This window comes from Equus asinus, chromosome 3 (genome assembly GCF_041296235.1).
Source record: "Equus asinus isolate D_3611 breed Donkey chromosome 3, EquAss-T2T_v2, whole genome shotgun sequence".
Taxonomy (NCBI): Eukaryota; Metazoa; Chordata; class Mammalia; order Perissodactyla; family Equidae; genus Equus; species Equus asinus.
The window spans coordinates 63,903,120-63,925,796 of NC_091792.1; the positions used below are offsets into that span (position 1 = coordinate 63,903,120).

The 22,677-nt window shown below is 37.8% G+C and overlaps 1 protein-coding gene across 1 annotated transcript in view; it reads right to left on the bottom strand.

The window, feature by feature from the left end:
* ELP3 (elongator acetyltransferase complex subunit 3) overlaps positions 1-22,677 on the bottom strand; it is a 101,778-nt gene that overhangs the window by 69,654 nt on the left and 9,447 nt on the right. Inside the window, exons 4-7 of the mRNA XM_014843321.3 lie at positions 19,101-19,171; positions 18,220-18,283; positions 16,429-16,497; positions 13,883-14,037 (exon numbers count right to left, since the gene is read on the bottom strand). Of these exons, the coding sequence (XP_014698807.1) occupies positions 13,883-14,037; positions 16,429-16,497; positions 18,220-18,283; positions 19,101-19,171 (359 nt within the window). The remainder of the gene's footprint in view (positions 1-13,882; positions 14,038-16,428; positions 16,498-18,219; positions 18,284-19,100; positions 19,172-22,677) is intronic.

Sequence of the window (22,677 nt, forward strand, 5' to 3'; positions counted from 1 at the left end):
ATAGCCTGATGGGGGTTCCTTTGTAGGTTAGTTTCTTTTGCCTGGCTGTCCTTAGTATTTTCTCCTTGTCGTTGACTTTTGCTAGCTTCACTACTATATGCCATGGAGTTGGTCTTCTTGCATTGATAAAGTTTGGAGATCTACTGGCTTCTGTCACCTGAAGATCCATCTGTCTCACCAGATTTGGGAAGTTCTCAGCCACTATTTCTTTGAATAGGCTTTCTGCCCCTTTCTCCTTCTCTTCTCCCTCTGGTATACCTATAATCCTTATGTTGCATCTCCTAATGGTGTCTGATAATTCTCCGAGAGTTTCTTCATTTCTTTTTAGTCTTGCTTCTCTCTCCTCCTCTGCCTGCAGCAATTCTATATTGCCATCTTCCAAATTGCTAATTCTTTCCTCCATATTATCGGCCCTACTGTTCAGAGCATCTAGATTTTTCTTAATCTCCTCTATTGTGTTCTTCATTTCCAATATTTCTGTTTGGTTCTTCTTTATCGTATCAAACTCTTTTGTGACATAGCTCCTGAACTCGTTGAGTTGTCGGTCAGAATTCTCTCTTAACTCATTGAGTATTTTAATGATGGCTGTTTTGAAGTCATCATCATTTAGGTTATATATCTCATTTTCTTTGGGATTGTTTTCTGTGTATTTGTTATTTTCTTTCTGTTCTGGAGATTTAATGTATTTTTTCATATTGCTTGATGTTGTTGATTTGTGCCTCCGCATGGAGATAGAGTTTAGTTGCTCCTTTCACTTGTTTCAGCTGCTGCGGTGGGGGAGCAGCTGTTTATACTGCACCAACCAGGAACCCTGTCCGCAGTTGCTAACTGGGCCTGGGCCCCTCCTCGTAGTCACAGTGGTCCTTTGGATTCCCTCCTCTGCCATGGGGGCCATCACAGGGGGGCTTCAGGCTGTGGGTGCCTACTGTTGCAGCCCACCTAGACGTGCTCCCTCCTTGGGGTCTGTAACGGTGTTATGGGCTTTTCCAGCGGCCAGGGGTGGGATCACTTATATTAGTCGCTCCGTTGCTGTCGGCACCCACAAAATCTCACTTGTCCACTATGGGTCGCAGGAGAGCTATTGGCATCTTCTACAGTCTGTGGTTAGTTCACCTAGCTATGCTGCTTTTGTCCCGGGGTCTTCCAGCCTTGTGGCTGCCGGCTGGGTGCTTTCTACTGGTGCTGTGCAGAGGCTTTCCCTGAGGCTGCTGTGAGCCTGTAGGGTTTCCCCCTAGGCTATGGAGCTGGGTCGCTGGAACTCCCCCCAGCCCCAGTCCTGTTCCCCAGGAACTCGGGGAGCCCTTTGCCCTGTCTTGGGGGGATAGCCGGAGATCCTGATTTCAGTGGTAGCTGGTCAGCTGCTACCCTGCCTAATATTCTCCTCTCCGGGACCCTCCTGGTATTGTGGATGCTGGGCGTGGCCCCTCCGCTAAAGGCAGACAGAGAGTTCTGTCTGCTGCCCTGGCAGAACTCTGGAGCATCCCCTCCGGGGCGCAGAGCCGGTCTCTGGAACTTCCCCCAGCCCCAGTCCTCCTCGAAATCTCCGGCAATCCCTAGTCCCACGGGGCGGGCAACGGCAGCTGGGGGTCGCCCCGCCCTCTGGGATTCTCTCCGGGACTTTCCCGGAGCCGTGAATGCTGGGCGTGGCCCCTCTGCTAATGGCAGACAGAGAGTTTTGTCTGCTGCCCAGGCGGAACTCCGGAGCTTCCCCTCCGGGGCGAGGAGTCGGCCTTTGGAGCTTCACCCAGCCCCAGTCTGCTCGGATATCTCCGGCAATCCCTAGCCCCACCGTGCCGGCAGTGGCAGCCGGGAGACCTCCGTACCCTCAGCGACTCTCTCTGGGACCCTCCGGGTGCCGCGAACACCAGGCAGGATCTCCCTGCCAATGGCGGGGAGAGACTCTCCCCACAGGCCCAGGTGTGCAACTCCAAAGTTTCCCTCTGCGTTTAGGAGTAATTGCGGGGGATTTAGGTAGGGTTCTGGTCACCTGTTTCCACCATCGCTCCTCTGTTGTGTGCTCGCTCCTGCCCTAGATGTGTGTTGATCTTCTGGGGGCGTCCGTTGGAAGAAAGCCGCTTGCGGGTACTAGGCTGTTCGGTCGGGGTCGGAGAGTTTTCACCTATTTCCACATCCTCCCGGAGGAAAGTCCGTCTGCCTTCCGATGTATAGTCGCGTGGGTATCTCAGACGTCCTGAGATGCTGTCTGGATATCCTTTGTTAAGCGATAAGTGTCCAAATAATTGTAGACTCGAAGGGGGAGAGACAAAGAGGACTACTCACGGTGCCATCTTGGATCCGGGACCGAGAGGAACAGAATTTTGATTTTTAAATGAATACTACCTATGAAAAACTAACCTGGTGACACTGTAGCTTAGAGACTAATCAGCAACCCTTGCTCCCTATCACACTGGTTGACAAACTTTAAGGTATACAAAAACAACCCGTAACATTTGATTCTTTCAATAGCTGACAAGAATGCTATCATTTTATACTCCTAATCAGACAGTGGAAGAACCAACAGCAATGCACTATTAATAGAAAAAAATCACGTTATCACACATTCTTTTAACATTGTATTTACATTCTAATTTAAGGTCTATATATAAATGCATTATAGGAAAGTTGTTATTGTCAGAAAGTGAATGCTAGATGAAAAACAACTTGCAAACACATCTTTTAGATAAAAATTCTCATTCCAATAGAAATCTTCAAACCATAGAATGTCAGAGAAAGAAGTAATTTCAGAGATAATCTAGATCCACCTACTAATTTTCATAGATGAGGAAACTAAAACACAGAATAAGTGGCTTGAAACAGGTAATAATGTAGGATAATAACAGAAGTAAGTCTAGAACCTAAGTCTCCTGATTCTTAATGCACAGTTCTTTCCACTGCACTCATGTAGCAAGATTTACTAAGTACCCTCTGTCCTTAAGGCATTGTGCTAAATATGGGGATCCTCTCTCTTAAGAAGACAGTCCCCATTAAAAAATATAGAAAAAATGCCTTATATAGAATTAGACAGATGAGTGACCTCAGCATGATGGAGGAGTGTGCTGTTCCCTTAGTCTCCTCACCATGAGATACAACGAAAAGGACATTCATTAACCGACAGAGCATATGTGCACAACACAAATAGACATCTGAGAGATCCATGCAACCATACATCTGAAGGTGGGGGTACTGGATCCCCCGGGAAGCAGTGGAAGGAGGTAAGCGGATCTCCTCCCTCTCCCCAGCAGCAGCAACCTAGGGCACAGGACCTCATGCAGCAGCCAGGGTATGACTCTGTGAGGAGACAGGGGAAAAGGCAGTGCTCTGCGGGAATGCTTTTGCTCTCAGAGTTGCTTCCCAACCTGCAGGAACACCCCACACCAAGGCAGCTCAGTCACCATGGGGGCGCCCCCATCAAGCCGAGCAGCCAAGGTGGGCCGCCAGTCAGTGTGGAGCAGGAGCATGGGCAGGAAAGAAGGCAGCCCCTCCCCCGCCACCTCGCCTGGTACACCAGCTCAGCTGGTTGGTCAGGGCAGGGGATCCCCACCAGAGTGCCTGTGCCTGAGTGTGTGAAGCAGTGGTGGCCAGACGCAGAGAGCCCTACTGGCACAACTTCCAACAGAAGAGCACAAGTCTCAGGGGATTCAGTGGGCTCAGAAAACAGAGCTCCTGCCCTCCTCAGTGGTGGCAGGTGGAATGTGATCAGATACTACCATTATATGCCAGCAAAGGTACACCCATCAAACAGCATGCAGAAATACATTAACACTCCAGACCAGAAGGAAAATGACAAGTGTCCAGAAACCAATCCTGAAGGCACAGAAATTTATAATGTAAATGGTAGAGAATTGAAAATAGTTATTAAGAAACTCAACAAGTTACAAGAAAGTTCAGAAAGACAGTTCAATGTCTTTAAAATTAATTTTAATTTTTTATTTTAAATGTCTTTAAAATTAAAATTAATGAGCAGAGGGAGTTTCTTCACAGAATTAGACAATAACAGTATTCACCAAAACTATTATTCTTGGCTACTGAAAACCAAAGTGAGGGGGTGACTAAACCAACAGATGCAAACACAATCATTATCATTAATTACATTAAATGTTAACAGATGAAACTTTTCAATTAAAAGGCAGACATTGTCAAAATGGATAAAACCACAAGACCCAACTACTGCAGACTATATCCTACAAGAAATCCACTTTCAATACGGAGATACACATGGGTGGGAAGTAAATGGATGGAAAAAGATAATATATAGGGCAAACAGTAAGCACATGAAGGCTGTTAATGGTTAAATTAACATCAAATAAAGGAAACTTCAAGACCAGGGATAAAGGACATTTCATAATGATAAAAAGGTAGTTTCATAATGATAAAAAGTTGATACATTAGGAAAATATATGAATCATAAATGTGTATGCACTTAATAACAGATCTTGAAAACGAATTAAGTAAAAATTAATATAACTAAAGGGAAAAATAGATAATTCTTCAATCATAGTTGGAGATTCTAATATCCCTCTCTCTTAGCAACCGATAGAACTAAACAAAAAAAAATCCCCCAAAACAAAGACAAAGACCATCTAAACAACACTATCAACCAATCTTGATTTAACAGATATAACAGTACATCCAATAATTGCAGACTACACATACTTTCAAATATACATAGTATGTTCACCAAGAGAGACCATATATGTCAGCCCACAAAACGTCTCAATAAACTTTAAAAAACTGCAATTGTATGTAAAAGGCCCTCTCTGACCAAAACAAAATTAAATGAGAAATCACCAATACACTATCAAGAAAAACCCCATATTTTTGGAAATTTGGAAATTACACAACCCATTTCTATATAATCCATAAGTTGAAATATAAAGGATATCAGGAAATATTTTGAATTGAATAATAATTGAAATACAACATATCAAAATTTGTGAGATTCAGCTAAAGCAGAGCTTAGAGGAAAAACTTAAAGCTTTAAATACTTCTATTAGAAAAAAAAAGGTCTATAATGATGGCCAAGCTTCTAAACCATACTTAAGTCATAGAAAAAGAAGAGCAAAATAAGCCCAAAGAAAGTAGAAGATAATAACAAAAATAAAAGCACAAATCAATGAAGTAGAGGATATAAACAAACCCAAAAGCGAATTCTTTGAAAAGAATAATAAAGTTGATAAACCCCTAACTAGACTAATCAAGAAAAAAACAGAGAACACAGATGATCAATATCAGAATTGAAAGGGGTGATCACTAACATCCTACAAATATTAAAAGCATAATAAGGGAGTATAATGAACAAATTAATACTGAAAAGTTTGATAACATATATGAAACAGACAAATTCTTTGAAAAATACAACTATCAAAATGGACACAGACGAAACAGAAAATCTGAATATCCTTTTATCTATTAAAGGAATTGAATTAATCATCTAAAACACTCCCATAAAGAAAATTCCAGCCTTGAATAGTCCTACTGGTAAGTTCTAGCAAATACTTAATGAAAGAAATAACATTCTTCTTATATGAACTCTTTCAGAGAACAGAGGAGGGAGCACTCCTACCTTGTTTTATGGGGCCAGCTTAACACTAATACAAAAATCTGACAAATTACAAGAAAGGAAATTACAGCCCACCATCCCTCATGAACAATATAGAAAATTCTTTTCAAAGTATTAGCAAGTTGAATCCAGTGATATACAAAAAGGATAATATATTATGACCAAATAGGTCTTATCTTAGGAATGCAAGGTTAGCTTAACATTAAAAAAATCAATCAAAATAATTTATGTTATCAGAATAAAGGAGGAAAATCATGTGATCATTTAAACGGATGCAGAGAAATCATTAGACAAATGAGTTAATGATAAAATCTCTCAGCAAACTTCTTCAATCTAATAAAGGTATCTATGAAAACTCCCACAAGTAACATTGCACTTAATATTGAAATATTAAATGTTTTCCCTGTATTACTAGCAATAAGACAGAGGCCCACTTTCACCACTTCTATTTAACACTATACCAAACGTCCCAACCATTGCAATAAGGCAAGAAAAAGAAAAGCATACAAAACCCAAAAGGAAAAATTAAAACTCACTGTCTTTGCAGATTACATGATTGTGTATGAAGAAAATCCTAGCAGATTTACAAAAACAACTTTTAGAACTAAGTAGTGAATTTAGTAAGGTCATACAATGTAAGGTTAATATTCAAAAATCAACTGTATATCTAGATACTAGCTGCAAACAACTTGAAAATAATACTTGTAAAAATTTCACATACTATATCATTAACAAACATAAAAATATTCTGGAATAAATTTAATAAAAGGCTTACAAAATCTCTACACCGAAGACTGCTAAGAAAAATTAAAGAAGACCTAAGTAAATGAGGAGATGGACTATGTTCATGGACTGAAAGACTCAATATTGTTAAATTATCAATTTTCTCCAAATTGTTCTATAGTTTTAACACAATCCCAATCCCATCACACTTTATAAGATGATTCTAAACTTTATAAGGAAATGGCAAAGGACCGAGATTATCCACAGCAATTCTGAAAAACAATGACAAGGTTAGAAGATTTACAGAACTTGACTTCAAGATATACTATAAAGCTACAGTAATCCAGACAGTGTGGTACTGGCATAAGGATTGAAAAATAGATCTATGGAACAGAAGAGAGCCCAGCCCCATATTTATATAGACAACTGATTTTTTTAACAAAGGTGCCAATACAATCTAAGTGGGAAAGGGAAGTTTTTAAATAAGTAATTTTGAAACAATTAGATATCTATAGGGGAAAAAAGAAACCTTGACTTCTATCTCACACTACTCAAAAAACTGATTTATGATGGATCATAAGACTAAATATGAAAGCTAAATACAAAAACTAAAACTGTAACTAGAAGAAAACACAGGAGAACATCCTCTTGCCTTGGGAGTTGGCAAAGGTTTATTAGAGACAACACAAAAAGCAGTAATTGTGAAAGGAAAAAAGTGGTAAATTAGACTTCATCAAAATAAAAAACTTCTGGGGCCGGCCCCATGGCTGAGTGGTTAAGTTTGCATGCTCCACTTCAGCGGCCGAGGGTTTCGCTGGTTCAGATCCTGGCCTGGACCTAGCATCGTTGGTCAGGCCACACTGAGGCGGTGTTCCACACAGCAAAGCCAGACAGACATAGAACTAGAATATACAACTATGTACTGGGGTGTTTTGGGCAGAAGAAGAAAAAAGAAAAAAAAAAGGAAGATTGGCAACAGATGTTAGTTCACGTGCCAGTCTTAAAAAACATTTAAAAAAATAAACTTCTGCTCAAAGATATCATTGACACATTGAATAGACAAGCCACAGACTTGGTTTCCATATTTACAAGATATAAATCTAACAAAGGACTAGTATCCAGGATATATAACAGTCCTATAAAAAATGGGCAAAAGATTTTAACAGACACTTCACAAAGGAAATATTACAGAAAGCATAAGCACATAATAAAGCATTCAACGTCATTAGTCATCAAGTAAATACAAATTACAACCACAAAAGATACCATTACACACACCCACTAGAATGGCTAAAATTAAAAAGACTGACAATACCATATGCTGGTGAGGATGCAGAACAACTGAACACTCATATTACCTGTGGGAGTACAAATAGTACAACTACTTTGAGAAAATGTCTGGCAGTTATAAAATTAAACACATGATGTACCAATTCCACTTCTAGTTATTACTCAAGAGAAATAAATGCATATATTCACAAAAAGACTTGTATAAGTATGTTCATTTAAGTTTTATCATAATAGCCACAAACTAGAAACAGGCCCAGTGTCCATCAATGGAACAGATAAACAAACAGTAGTCTATGCACACAATGGAACACTACTCAGCACTAAAAAGGTAGTAAATACTGAAATAGCCGACAACATTGACGAACCTCAAAACAAGCTCAGTGATAGAAGCCTTACACAAAAGAATATATGCTATATGGTTCCATTTATATGCAGTTCTAGAATAAGTGAAACTAATCTATGGAAGGGGAAAAAATGAGAACAGTGGCTGCTCTGGGAGGTGCAGGTGAGGATTCACTTTCTGAGATGATGGTAATGTTCTATGGCCTAATAGGGCTTTGCTGTACAGGTATATGCATTTGTTAGAACTCGTCAAATGATATACTTAAGATCTGTGCATTTCATTGTATGTAAATTTACTTCAAAAGAAAACACCACAAACAATAAACTAGTTAATGATGTGCATGACGACATATTTGGGGAGAAGTGTACTGAAGTCTGCAACTTTGAAATGCATAAAAAAAAGAGGGATAGATGGATGGACATAGGAATGGATAGTTGGATAAGTATGTGATAAATCAAGTATTGTACAATCTAAGTGATAAGTATGTGGTGCTCACTGGAAAATTTTTTCAATTTTTGTTTGTTTAAAATAAAATATTGGAAGAAAAACAACTAATATCTCTTTTGATGACTAAGATCGCATCCTAGCTTGGACTGGTAATGTTAAGGATCCTGGTCACCATCTATGAAAATCCGGTTGACAAGGGAGGAAGTAAAAGTGGTCAATACATAAAGTGAGGGGTGGGGAGTACTAGAGCCAAAGCCCAGAAATGCAGGAGGTTCTGAGACCTGCCAGAAATAAGGTCCAGGGCAGCCAATAGTCACTTTCAGGCCTTCTTAGGCTGCTTTTGCTTTCCTCATAACTCTGCAAGCAAGTCTATGAAACTGACTTCTGGGCCTGGTACCCAGAACTACCTAGCACTCTAGCTTTTCCAAGACACATAAGGACATAGTTGAAGGATTTAAAGTCATTGATGGGGGGAAAAAAGAGGAAGGGATAGAAATGAATTAAAAATTCCACAGGGAGAAGGTATGACTCACCCACTTCTTGATGGGTAACTACCCTTTTAAATTGCATCTTGTGAAAACAGTCAAGGAGCATTAAAGATTGAATGTAAAACTGCTTCTGGGCAAGGCTGATTAGAAAAAAAATAAAACTACTTTAAAAGGTTGTTCTGAGTTACTTGGCAACATTTGCATTCTGGTGAATGGGTGACTCAGATCCCACTACCGGTCCTTTTCATCTCCAGAGCTATGATTTTTAGAGGAAGATAGTCACCAGTAATTGTTGCTCTCTGGAGACTACTGAAGAGCCTCAGTCTGACTGATAATAATGAGTGATTATCACTTTGCTTGATTTAATGAGCCTTCACAGAAACCATACCTGCTTTGTCCTTGAACTCTCTGTTCACTCGGCTTTCTAATTTTCCCATCTACAAGGATATAACGTACTGCTTGCCACTAACTTGCCCTAAGTAATAACCAGGTTCACCTTGCTAGGCTTTTCGTTACCCTGACTCAATCTTTTAAGAAAGAAGCAAAAGTTAAATCAGGTTAGACACATGCTAGCAAAGCAGGGACACTCAAGCTGATAGAAGAACTTGACCCTAATTTGAACAGAGACTTTCAACCTTAAGTGTTGTTGACTCTGTCACAATATGTAAACTTTAACTTAATTTAAAATTAATCTTAAAAAAAAACTCTGCTAGGCTAATGAAAGTCAGTATTACACCTGTGTAGTTGTACTAATATCAACTACTACTAAAATAAACATGCAGTTTATCACCTTACAACTGAGAAAGGTGGGCCACACTGTACGGTAACCCAACCAGTTTTCACGAACACCCTATGTGCAAGATAACATAGAGAACGGCAAGGTAAATATCTCATCCCCAAATTTGGAAAAAAACATGTTATGTCCAAAACACAGTATCTCTGGGCTGCTCTTTATTTCACAAAGATGTTAACTTTTGAAAATAGTTTTCTATGTCTCTAGTTCTATAGTACAAACAAGACTATTTCTTCAAATTACATAGTTTCCCTAAAAAACAAATACCAGAATTGGTAGTAAAAATTTATCTCAACAAAGCAAACAAGATGCCACAAATTGGCTTTTTCTAGATTATCTCATAAAAGTAGAGAGACCAGGAGAAAGGAGCAAAACATGTCAAGTGTGGGTTGGCAGGATTCAGTGTAACATTTATGGATGGTTTTATGGCTCCCAGATTGTACTTTTATTACTTCCCAAGAGCCACTCATGAGATTTGTTGCAATGAAGGCTCAAATCATATATACATTTTTATCTGAAAGTAAAGTGTCTGTTGCCCTCTTGAGGTAAATTCAAGAACAGAAACTAAACAACGCTGGCTTTGCCTAGTCTATTACAGAAAGAGGCTTTCTTCTCCAAAGGGGTTTGCCTACAAACATTTCATGATCTGAAGCAAGCTAGTTCTAATATAGAAGTCCATTTTCACCCCAACAACTTACAAACACCTCTAGGCACTAGAAAATTTCTGCACAAATAAAGCTAAAACTTTAGACTAGGAATAAAGCAAAATCTTTTAAGTTTCAACTCATGCAAATGTCAAACTAGCTGCATCCTAAAATTTCATTATGCAGATCTACAGTTGGCCTAGCTCAAATGACCCAGGGGACCCACATGGTAGACTGTGAAAAGCTTTGTGGAAACTTTTATGAGGGTCAGAGGGACGGGGCAAGTCCAAGACATTTATAGCTCAATTCCACTTAATATGCAAGGTCTGCAACACAAGAACAGCTGCACTGAGAAAAGAGGAATATAGAAGCATGGGTAGAAAAATTTAATGGTCTTGATAGATTCTCCTGCTAGGGAATTCTCAGAGTTGAATGAATTTTAGTCAGTAACACTCTGAGGTACTGTTGCCATTCTAATGTCATGGGGCTTTGAACTAATTAAGGTTGTTTTCCTTCAAATTACATTTTATTCTAAACTATCATTTGATTTTCAGTATCATTAAGAAGAATGAGTTGGATTACATCATTACTCTTCTAAAGTTTGAAAGACTTCAGTGTTTTAGTAAGCATGACTCATATTCATAAATGATCAAGGTTTTGAATGAACAGTAAAAACATGATCACCACCTCATCCTGCTTCTAAAAGACCCTGTAGGAGGAAGAGATCACACTGGCCAGCTGTTGCTAAAAGTCTAGATTCATGGGCATATAACCTGTTATATTCTCCAGAGACAATCAGACAAAGTAGGTTGCTCATACATACTCTCCCAGCTGCCGAACTCTACACAGATCCCTCCAGCTACCCTTGATATTTATTTAAATTTATGAAACATCCTCTCTATTCTTTTCATTTTTACAAACCCAAAGGAGAGCAAAAGAAGTGCAGGGGATGGGAGAAGTAGGGAGGGCACAAAAAATGTCCCTATCCTCAATTCCAAGAGGTAGCCCTACCAAGGTCATTAGCTGTCAAAATTTACCCACATACTAATCATTCATTCCAAATTCATTCACACATTTACTTATGGCTACTACACGCCAAGAAATGTTTCAATGACAGTGCATCCTTAAGTTAATTAAAATGTGGTCCTACTTACCCTATAAAAAACTCTCTAAAAGGAGCATTATTTGAACGACCTTAAAATTAGCTATATGACTGCCCCCAACATAAAAGAGAAGCCAGAAAAAAGCCTGAAGGCAGCTTCCTCTAAGCTATCATTCGATTTTCAGTATTATCAGGAGAGGGAGTGCAAGAAAAAAGAGACCATATTTCTTCCAACATTTTGAAGCTCTGATGATGCACACATATGTGTGCTTCTACACACAAAGACATACACACTCATTCATTTTTACACCTACCACAGTTTCTTGCATCATTGCAAAGTTCTGAAAGCAAAGCTGCCTGGCTTTCATAGCCCCTCTCCACCACCAACTACCTGTGTAACTTTGGACAAGTTGCTTAATCTCTCTGTGTCTTAGTTTCCTCACCTGTACAATAGCAATAAGTTAAATACTTAACTCTAAGGTTTACTGTGAATATTAAATAAGTGAATAAATACTTATCACATTGTATTCAGAGTAAATGTCCCCTTTTACCCCCATTTCCCATATTCCTTCCTCCTTAGCTCTAACGCCTATGATGAGCATCATTCTACCACCTCTCCTACGTATTTATACTTACATGTGCCTGTTCACAAAAATGATGGGATCATACTATAAGAATTGCTCTAAAAATTGTTTCTTCATGCAGTATTGGAGATTGGAAACTCTCCCATTAGGTGATCTTACCATTTGCATGGCTATAAATACCATCTATGAACTCATAATCCTCAATTCTGTATAGCAAGCCCAGACGTCTCTTGCATAGCCTACATGACATCTCCAGCTGAATGTATCCTACGCATTTCAAACCTAACATATCCAAAGTAAAATTCTTGATTTTCTTCCACAAACCTGCTCTTCCCTGTCTTTTCCATCTCAGTATACAGCACTACCCATCAACCATTTCCTACAACCAAAACCTGGGTGTCATCCTTGATTCCTTCCTCTTTCTTACCCCTAACCCAGTCCAAAGTCCTGCCAGTTGCAACAACAAAATACAGCTCTAATTCATCCTGTCTTCTCGCCCACCCTCACGTGAACTAGGAGGGATACCACAGTCTTCTGTCTGGCTTCCCTCTTTCACTCTCACACCCCTCTAATCTATTGGCTAGACAAGAGCCAGAATGACCTTCTTACTCATCAACCTGAATATGTCAATCTTCTGCTTAAAATCCCATCTACTTCTTACTACATTTCAAATAAAATTTTAACTTCTCAAAATCATATACAATCTGGCCCATACCTAACTCTTCAAGCTCACCTCATGACATTCTCTCCTTGTTCACTGGAGTCTAGCCACGTTGGCCTCCCCTCTGTGCCTAGGATACCCCAAGTTCTTCCCCATTTCAATGCCTTTCTCTTATTTTTTTCTGCTCTTGGCCTGACTGACTCCTCCTTGTACTTCAGGTCGTAGTTTAAATATCACCACTTTGTCTAGGCAACCATATTCTTTATTCTCTATCACAGTAATCTGGCTATCTCCATCACCATACTTACTGTTGATTTGTTGAAAAAGTAGAACATAAGCACCACAAGGGCAAGGACAACATCTGTCTGTTCCCCATGTTGCTCCCAGTGCCCACAGCAGTGCACAGTACCTGGTGGGCCCTTATTAAACATTTGGTAAATAAGAGGGAATAGTAACCTATGCAGGAATTAGCCAGGTGTTTCTGAAACTTCTGAAAATAAAAACTATTTTAAGACTTTCACTTCTTAAATCATTGAACTATATATGAAACCTTAATATTCTTGTTGCTAAACACTGAGATATGAGGTATCAAAGAAATGCATAATTCTCTTCTGCTTTGTCAACTAGAATTTGGAATGAATAAATGATCTCATTCATAAACAGAAATTATTTAATAGTTATTAAATAGCAGTTATTAGTAAATAATACCAAGTAATGGTCACTTGTTTTGTTGATTTTATAGCAGTTAAATGTTTCAGATAAAGTTACCCCCAGTGCTCTTTTCGGGTGGGCTGAAAACTCAACTAGCCCAGTCAATACTACTCTTGCAGTTTAGACCAACCTAAGGCTGAAAAGATCTACAGTGATTTTGTGAATTACTCTTTCTCTGAGAATAGTAATGCCAATAATCTCTTCCCACAAAACAGAAGTAACCACAAGAACTAGGAACATATGAGATAAGGGTACTAACTAAACTTACTGTAGTAATCACTTTACGATATATGTAAGTCAAATCGTGATGCTGTACACCAAACTTATACAGTGCTGAATATCAATTAAATCTCAGTAAAACTGGGAAAAAATGTACTAAACCTTACAACTCATCAAATATATGCAAATAAAAATAATAAAATCCTTCCCCACCCCCAAAAAAGAACTCGGAATGCAGATGTAGAGTAGAAGGAATTCTCACAGGCTACTGCTAGGATAACTGACCACCACTTAGGAGAGTACAATAAAATTCTTACTTGACTGCCTCATAAATATTGTTGGAGGTATGTCCTGATAAGGCATCATGTAAATTTCGAATAAAATAGTCTCTGTATTCTTCTGGAAGGGCCATAAATGTTCCACCCATCACAATAAACTCCACTTTATCCACACTGTGACCAAGCTGTTTTAACTGAAAGACATAAATTCATCACCATTAGAAAGATACAGTCAATTACTCTAAGAGGGTATTGCAAACTTTGAATTTTATTTTGCAGTGTTTTCATCAGTATAGTTTAAAAATGAGAAGCAATTAAACATATTTAGTGAATAAGGTAGATTCAAAAAAATAGATTCCAGAGTCTGGAGGAGAAAAAATAATTATAGCTCAAATAAGGAAGGAGAGTGAGAATTAAAAATAATAAACAAACTTGGCATTAATACCTGCAGAGTTAAGTAGAAATTTAAATGCACAGAGAATGTAAACTAGAAAGCAGTAAAGGGAAATATAATAATATGTAATAAAATAAATATTTATTGATCATGTCTTTTACGCCAGACTTTGTGGTAAGCCTTGGGGACAAAGAAGATGACTATATGCAACACAATCAAGACATGATGCAAATGAAAAAAAAATAATATTAGAAAGAAAAATTAAGAAAGTTTTAAGTTAAAACTGAATTTTTAAATCAATTGTGAAGATTCTGGGTACAGGTGGCACCTCAAGTCTGCTTTCCAGACCAAAAAAAAGGGAAAATAAAAGTCTGATAAAATATGAAATACGATGTCTCCTCTACTAGGGGATAGAATGGTATGGATCTTTCATTTTGTCAACTACAATAAGCCAAGATTCTAATTTTTAAAAACAAGCATTTAAATCTCTTGTTATCTTAGGCCTGAGAAAAATGGGATCAAGTGGACTACCAAATTATGAACTCAAATTAATGTATGTAAAGCATGTCTACACTTCATATAGACAAAAAGGAATGTTTTTTATACTTATTTCTGAAAACAGGAAATGATTTATACATACATACATCTTTATGTACACATATTTATATTTATACATACATACATGCAATGTATATGCCTATACATGCAAATATACATATGTAAGCATGTGTATATACATATTAACACTAAAAGAATATTCTATATCCATGGTTTTTCATAAGGGATACATAACAAAATCATCCTGGTAGCTTTTTCAATTATCTTGCCAGGACTCTAAACCAGATTTAATCAAAACCTCCAGACGTGAAGACCTGGTTTTTTGGAAAAGTTACTCAGATGATTCTAGTGCATTTACAGTCAAGAAAAGAATCACTGCTCTGTGTAGTTTCTAAATCTTTTAAAATTCATGCTCCTTTTTGGTAAACATAAATATTCCATACTCTATTGAAACTTTTTTTTTTCTGAGGAAGATTGGCCCTGAGCTAACATCCACTGCCAGTCAACTTCTTTTGCTTGAGGAAGATTGTCCCTGAGCTAACATCTGTGCCCACCATCCTCTATTTTGTATGTGGGATGTTGCCACAGCACGGCTTGATGAGAAGTGTGTAGGTCTGTGTCTGGGATCTGAACGCCAGGCTGCTGAAGCAGAGCATGTGAACTTAACCACTATGCCATTGGACCAGTGCCTCTATTGAAACATTTTAAATGAATTAAATATCATGGCTAAAAAAGAAATTGAAGCAATGGTTAGTTTAGAACATGCTTTTCCAAACTCTGCAGGCTCCCCCAAGGTGGGGTCCTCTCCTATAGCTGACAATCCTGACCCATATACGCTTGGGTGACAATAAAGTGAAATTACAACTGGCTGATATTCACTAATGATGCTAGTTAAATAAACAAAGAAGCGACTCACTGACTATGGTATGTACTACCTTCCATTTGAGATTTTATAGTTGCCCTACTAGATGTCACTGTAAAAACTATGGACAGTGCTCATTATTTTTTTAAATTGGACAAGTTTAAAATAAATTGTAAAAAAGAAAGTCTGTATTAATGTTCAGATTTCTTGAACAGGGCACGGCCATTTACACAGTACTTGTTTTTTAATCAGTTATATTGAGGTATAATTTACATACCATAAAATCCATTAACTTTAAGTATATAATTGGATGAGTTCTGATAAATGTTTAGAGTTGTGTAACCACCACCACAATCACGATATCGAATAATTCCACAACCCCCAAGACTTCCTCGTACTCATCTGCAGTTGATTCCCTTTTCCCACCCAAGCAAACCAGTCACAATAGGTATGTGGCTTATGGAAGCTAAAGTTCAATCCATCCACCTATTATCTAAGAACTTCTACACATCTATATTCCATCAATTTCATATTATAAATGACTTACTACAAATAAAAGATTTAGACAATATAAAAACCTTAAAGAAAATAATACAGTCTCTAAAGGAAGAAGCGTTTTGATTACAGTCTGCCTCCCTCAGATGGGTATTAAAAACTTACAAAGTGAAAAAACACTCTCTTAGTTCTTATTTCAGGTTCAACTCAAATTAAACAATGATACCTTCTAACCAAGCATAAAAAGCTAATTTAAACATGCTTTTTAAAACTTACCTGTTCTATTCGGTGTCTTGTCTGTAGATAAGGGTCATATCTAGCACGAATAGCTCGCATGGAGGTTGGCTAAGAAAAAAAAGAGAAAAACATCCTGTTATGCCCACATTAAATTAAAAAGTAGTTTCAAAAGGGTTGTATTAAAAATAAAATTTTCTCATGCTCCTTTCTTCCTTTCTCTGTCTCGTCAGGGTTCAAATGAATGTTCTGACTAGCATCTGGCTAGTCTCCACCCCATCGTCAGAAGTGTTTCAACAGCAGGGTATCTCCTCAAATCATACTTATCTTTGTGCAAACACTTGTAGAATCTCCAGGGTCACCAAACTGATATACTACTCAAAGACATAGCTGTGCATACATATTCAAAAGACTTACTTGGTAAAATAACCTTTAAACAAGGTCATTAAATACAACATAGTTTGTAATGGTAAACAAAAAGCCTTTATGCTATTATACAACAATATGAATAGTATGAATTTCAATAGCATGAAACAATGTACTCATATCAAATCTTCTCTGGATATACTGTTAAATGGAAAGGCAAGGTGCAAGGTTACGTGTAACTTACGCATAAAAAAGCAGGATAAAGAATACATATATGCTTATATATCCATATAATATTTTTGAAGGGTGTATAGGAAAGAGAATACTGATTGTCTGTTGGGGGCAGTGCTGGAGCAGAAAGGGGTGGCTAGAGGACAGGAATAAGAAGGAAACTTTTCACTGAATAATTCCTTTTATATTTTTAAAAATTTGAACTATGGAAAAGAGAACAAAAATAAAAAACCATATACAAGAAGAAAAAGTCACCTGGTTTGCTGGCTGCTGACCTATTCTGAGGATGACTGCTTGAAAAGCGTGCTCACCGGTCCCCTGCTTTTACTCTTGCCGCCACATCAATCCTTTCCCCACAGAGCCATCAAATCATCCTTTAAATACTTATATTGAATTATATCATTCCCTTGCTTTAAACCTTAATGGCTTCTCATGACACCCCAAATAAAAGCCAAACTGCTACCCTTGGCTGACATCTGTCTCTCCAATCTCATTCTTCCCCTTACCCACTATGCTCCAGAACACCCCGTCACTCCTACCACAGCTCCTGGTTCTGGCTATTCTCTCCACGAGGAATGTTCTTTCCTGCTGTTCTTGAAAGGCTCCTTCTTGACATTCAGGACTCAGTTTAAGTCTCTCCTCCTCAGACAATCCCTTCCTAGCTACCACAGCTAAGTATCCACCCAGGTTCTACACCTTACTTGATTTTACTTCTCTGCTTAGCACTTACTGGCACCTGATATTTTTTTCTTGTTTCTTTATCGTCTATTTTCCATTATTAGAAGATAAATTCCACCAGACCAGGGACCTTACTTGTTTTTTCACTGCTGCAGAAGCAATACAATGTAGCAGTGGGGAGCACAGAATTCAAAAGCTGGCTCTGTCACTTACTAGCAGCGTGTCTCTGGGCTGGTTGTTTAAGCCTTCTAGGCCTGTTTACTTATCCAGAAAACTGGGATAATAATAGTGTCTACCTTCAAAATGCTGCTTTAAGGTTTAAATTCGTAAAGCACTTAGAATGGTATTTGACATATTAATAATAAGCGCTTACATAAGTATTTCTCCAGTGACTAGAACAATATATGCAGTCATTCAGCAAATATGTGGTGAATGAACAACTTTTGTAATTAGAAAAAAATAAAAAATAAAAACTTTAAGAAAGCCAGTACTTGTAAAAGCCCAGTACAGGTAAAGTATGATGTAACATTTCCTCAGGACAACCTCACATTACTTTACCTCATATCCAGTATAAGACTGGGTCGAATATTCAAAATCTGAATCAGGTCCACCAGGACAGTATCTGCCAAGACAACAAAACAATGAGGATGTCAGCTACACAACTTAGTTCAACAGCTGAGCTCAAGTATCCTACAGTCTCCCTAAAATCCAGATATCAAATAAGCTTCATTTTCTAATCCTAACAGAAGAGTCTACCTTTGCAGTATCTGCAAATAATATATTTTCTACTAACGAGTAAACAAGATAAGCCTAAAGAGGAACATTATTACAGTCATTTTCAGACTATTGCAGTCGCTGTTATTTTAGAGGCTTAAGCTTTTAGGGGCAAACAACAGGACTTAAGTTTTCCTAAGTCTGAATTGATACTCACAGTACTCTCTTGGTAACCATACTTAAGAAAATCCTTCTCCTGTTTAATCTTCCTACCTAGTACATACACATTCTTCTGCTACTTTTTCCAATTATCTAAATCTAAGAAGTCTAGAGGTTATTCACATAACTTTTATTTTGATAATTTTCTGATCCAAATTCATTTTAAATCTTTGATATTTGGAATTTAGGCAGCTCATAATTTCACATTTCATTTATCAAGTTAACAGAATGTCTACTGTTTTGAGTTCTATAACCTATATATTTCTTTACTATATATTGCAACAAATTACAATCTTTATTTGATTCATTTTTAAAGCACTGAAATATCCTATCAATGGCTGCTTGTTTCAAAGAACTAACTTATGAATCTATCAAATTACAGTTTTAAATACTACCAGCATGCACCAGCAAGGCCTTAGGGGAATTACTAATTCAATTAAAATACACACACACACACACACACACACACACACACACACCCCCCTTACCAAAATCATCATACTTACACACATATATTTCCTGTAAAGCTGATGTGTGGACATCTGTGGGGTTTGCACATCACAGCCACAACAGCAATCTGTGAAAGAAAGATTAATTAAAAAGCTATTATGGAATAATTAATACAAAATTCTGGAGAGTGGTTCTCTCTCAGAAAGAGGGAGAGGAATGCAGAAGCAGCACACAAGAGGCTTCAAATGTATTGGTATTGGGTAGAAGGGTGATCTCTTTTCAATGTTATTAATCTTTAAAATGTACATATGCATTGTATATACTAGTGTGTATTATATTTTACAATAAATTAAGTGCAAAATAATGAATTAATAATTTTTTTTTTGCTGAGGAAGATTCGTCCTGAGCTAACATCCATGCCAGTCTTCCTCTATTTTCTAGCATGTGGGCCACCAGCACAGCATGGCTGCTAACAGAGCAGTGTAGGTCTGTGCCTTGGAGTGAACCCAGGCTGCCAAGGCAGAGCACACTGATCTTAATTACTAGGCCACTGGGCCTGGCCCAGGAATTAATAATTTTTAAAGTCACTTAAAGTAATTTTTATTCTCTCTTGCTTGCTCTGATTTGTTTTACTAAAATAGCCTATAAGAAAAAAATTATGCAATTCTATAAAATTATATCTAAACCTAACCTTTGTAAGTCAAATTCCTCATGGACACACTAGATCTCAACATTTACAGCAGAGACTATCAAACGAGAAGCTAGACTTCAGAGTGTGTGCAAAATATTCTCAAAGGGGTCTATCAGAGCTCAAGTGGGGCAAGATGAGTTATCTGCTTGAGAAAAGAGGTGATGGCAGAGATGGTGTACTGGTTACACACGAGGGTGGTTGGTCAGATAAGGGTATACACTAAGGCAAATGTGAGCCAGGTGTCTTACTGTCAGAGAACAAAGTCATAAATATGGCAAGTGACAAAACTAGAATGAACTCTGTAGGTTGGATAAAAATGAAGCTATTGTTGTGAACTCACAGTTTTCAATCTGCATAGATCGATATATCAATAAATATATAATGTGTAATGTATACGTATGTGCATGTATGTATGCCTACATACATATATGTGTCCTAGCTTGGTCCACTGAGAGGGTCTGGGAGCAGCAACACGCTAATAGCAGTGAGCACACCAGATCTTGGTTTCTAAATACCCTTCTTTACTAAAAAGCTCCTTGGAGAAATGGCTGATTCCAGGGCTGGGGTAAGAAAGCAGATGAGCCTGGAACATTTTTCTATGACAGAAATCTAGAAACTGCTCAAAGAATGATGGGGACATTAAAAAAAGACACAGAGACCAGCTTGAAAGGGCTCCCACTAGTCAAATATGGGATAATTTACACATCAAAATAAACAATGAAAGTAACAGATCATAATTCACCAAATAGGAAACCATTAATCCATTCGTACAAATAAACAAATGAGTAGACGGGAAGTCTGATAAGAACAGGATATTTACACAGTTTCAAAGGATTAGCAGATATTTGATCCTGTCCAAAACATCCATTAGACATTTGGTCTAGGCCAAAAAGTCCTTGATATTTGCAGGACCATTTAGTCCTGTCCAAAAGGTCCATAAGACATTGGGTCCACACCAAAAAGTCCTTCATATCTGTTCATTTTTGGTCCTATCCAAAATGTCCATGGAGACACTGGGTCCACGCCAAAAGGTCCTTGATATTTGGTTCTGTCCAAAACCATCTGACTGACCAAATATGTTCATGGACATTTTGGACAGGACCAAATGTCCAGGAACTTTTGGAGTGGACCGAATGTCATAAGATGTTTTAAACAGGACCAAATATCAAGGAACTTTTAGGGTGGACCAAATGTCTTATGGACGTTTTGGACAGTACCAAATGTCCTGAAAGGTTTCAAAGTACTTCACCACACAAAACTTCTTAATTACAAAGTGAAAAAGAATAACTTTACAGAGGAGAAACCTGGTGGACATCATCTTGATCAAAATGAACATCAATGAAACTATGCACCACCTGAGAGGATATAATAAGAACACAGTATCACTTCTGTGGTTTTCCTGCCAAGGATGCATAACCTGTATCTAATTATGAGGAAACATCTGATTAAGCTAAATTAAGGGACATGCTACAAAATAACTTGCCTGAAATCTTCAAAAGTGTTAAGGTAATGAAATCAAGGAAAGACAGAGGAAGCATCCAGAGCGAACGGACATAACAACTAAATGTCACACGTGATTCTAAACTGGGTCCTCTAAGTCATTATTGAAACAGCTGGTGAAACTTGAAAGGGTTCTGAGGATTACATGATAGAAATGTACCAGTGTTAAATTCCTGATTTTGATGGCTATACTGTGGTGATGTAAGAAAACGTCCTTGTTTGTAGGAAATACACACGAAAGTATTCAAAGGCATCAGCTTTGCAACTTCAATGGTTTAGGGGAAAATGTTCTTTGAACTGGATTTTAAACTTTTCTGTAAGTTTATAATTATTTTTCATAATAAAAATTACTAAAGTTTAACTTAAATCACTAGCGATCTAGAGAAACTCCAAAATAAATAATTTTGCAAATGTGAATTAAAAACTTAGATTTTCAAACAAATGTTTTTATTTAAGATGAGACACCACCACATATGCCACTGATGGGGTCAATCTAATTAACCATCTTTTATTGAGGGCCTACCCTACAGGCCAGGTTCTGAGCTACACAGAGCAGGTGGGTGCCGAGACTACAAAAATATTAATGCCCTGCCTCTATCCTCTGAAATCATATTACCTAGCAGGAGAGGAAGACATACAGAAATAAGCTATTTTAAAACCACATAGTAAGAAGCATGTAGAAAATACTAGGAACGCTCAAAGAAGGCAATTAATTAGCCTTGACCAGAGCTAATCAGGGATGCCTTCCGGAGGCACTCACAATCATGCCGACTAAGAGTTAACTGAGCTAAGAAGACAGGGGAAGTGGAGGCCAGGGAAGCAATGTGCAATAGTTTTCAAACATTTTTTTCAAGCAGGAGAACTCACCTTTCACATAACATTTTACTTAGAACCTCAATTTATAAAAGAGATAAAAGAAACAGCCCTGGGTGAAGTAGAGATGGGACCTGCTCCCATGGCTTCTCCATTATTCCCCATAGTGGCTCCTAAAAAACTTCTAAGAAACCCTGTAGTTTTGTAGAATACAGCTTAAAAATTACTGATAAAGTAGAAAAAGCAATGAATTTGGAGTCAGCCAAAGAGATGTAGGTTTGAATTTTTTCTCTGTCCCTAACTGTGTATTTTCCTATTTTGTGAAATGAAGACAATACTACCCACGCCTCAAAACTATTTTGAGGACTAAATTAGAAAACATACCAGTACAGTGACTGGAATGTAACAGGTGGGCAACACATGGTAGGTATTGTTGTAATTAATAGTGATATCACTAAGAATAATAACAATCATGGTGTCCTAAGAAAAAAAACCCGCACAGAAACTCAAATACAAACAAACTCAAAATGGATAATAGACCTAAATGTAAAATGCAAAACTATAAAATCTTCTAGATGATTACATGGGAGAAAACCTATGTGACTTTAGGTTTTGCAATGAGTTTTTAG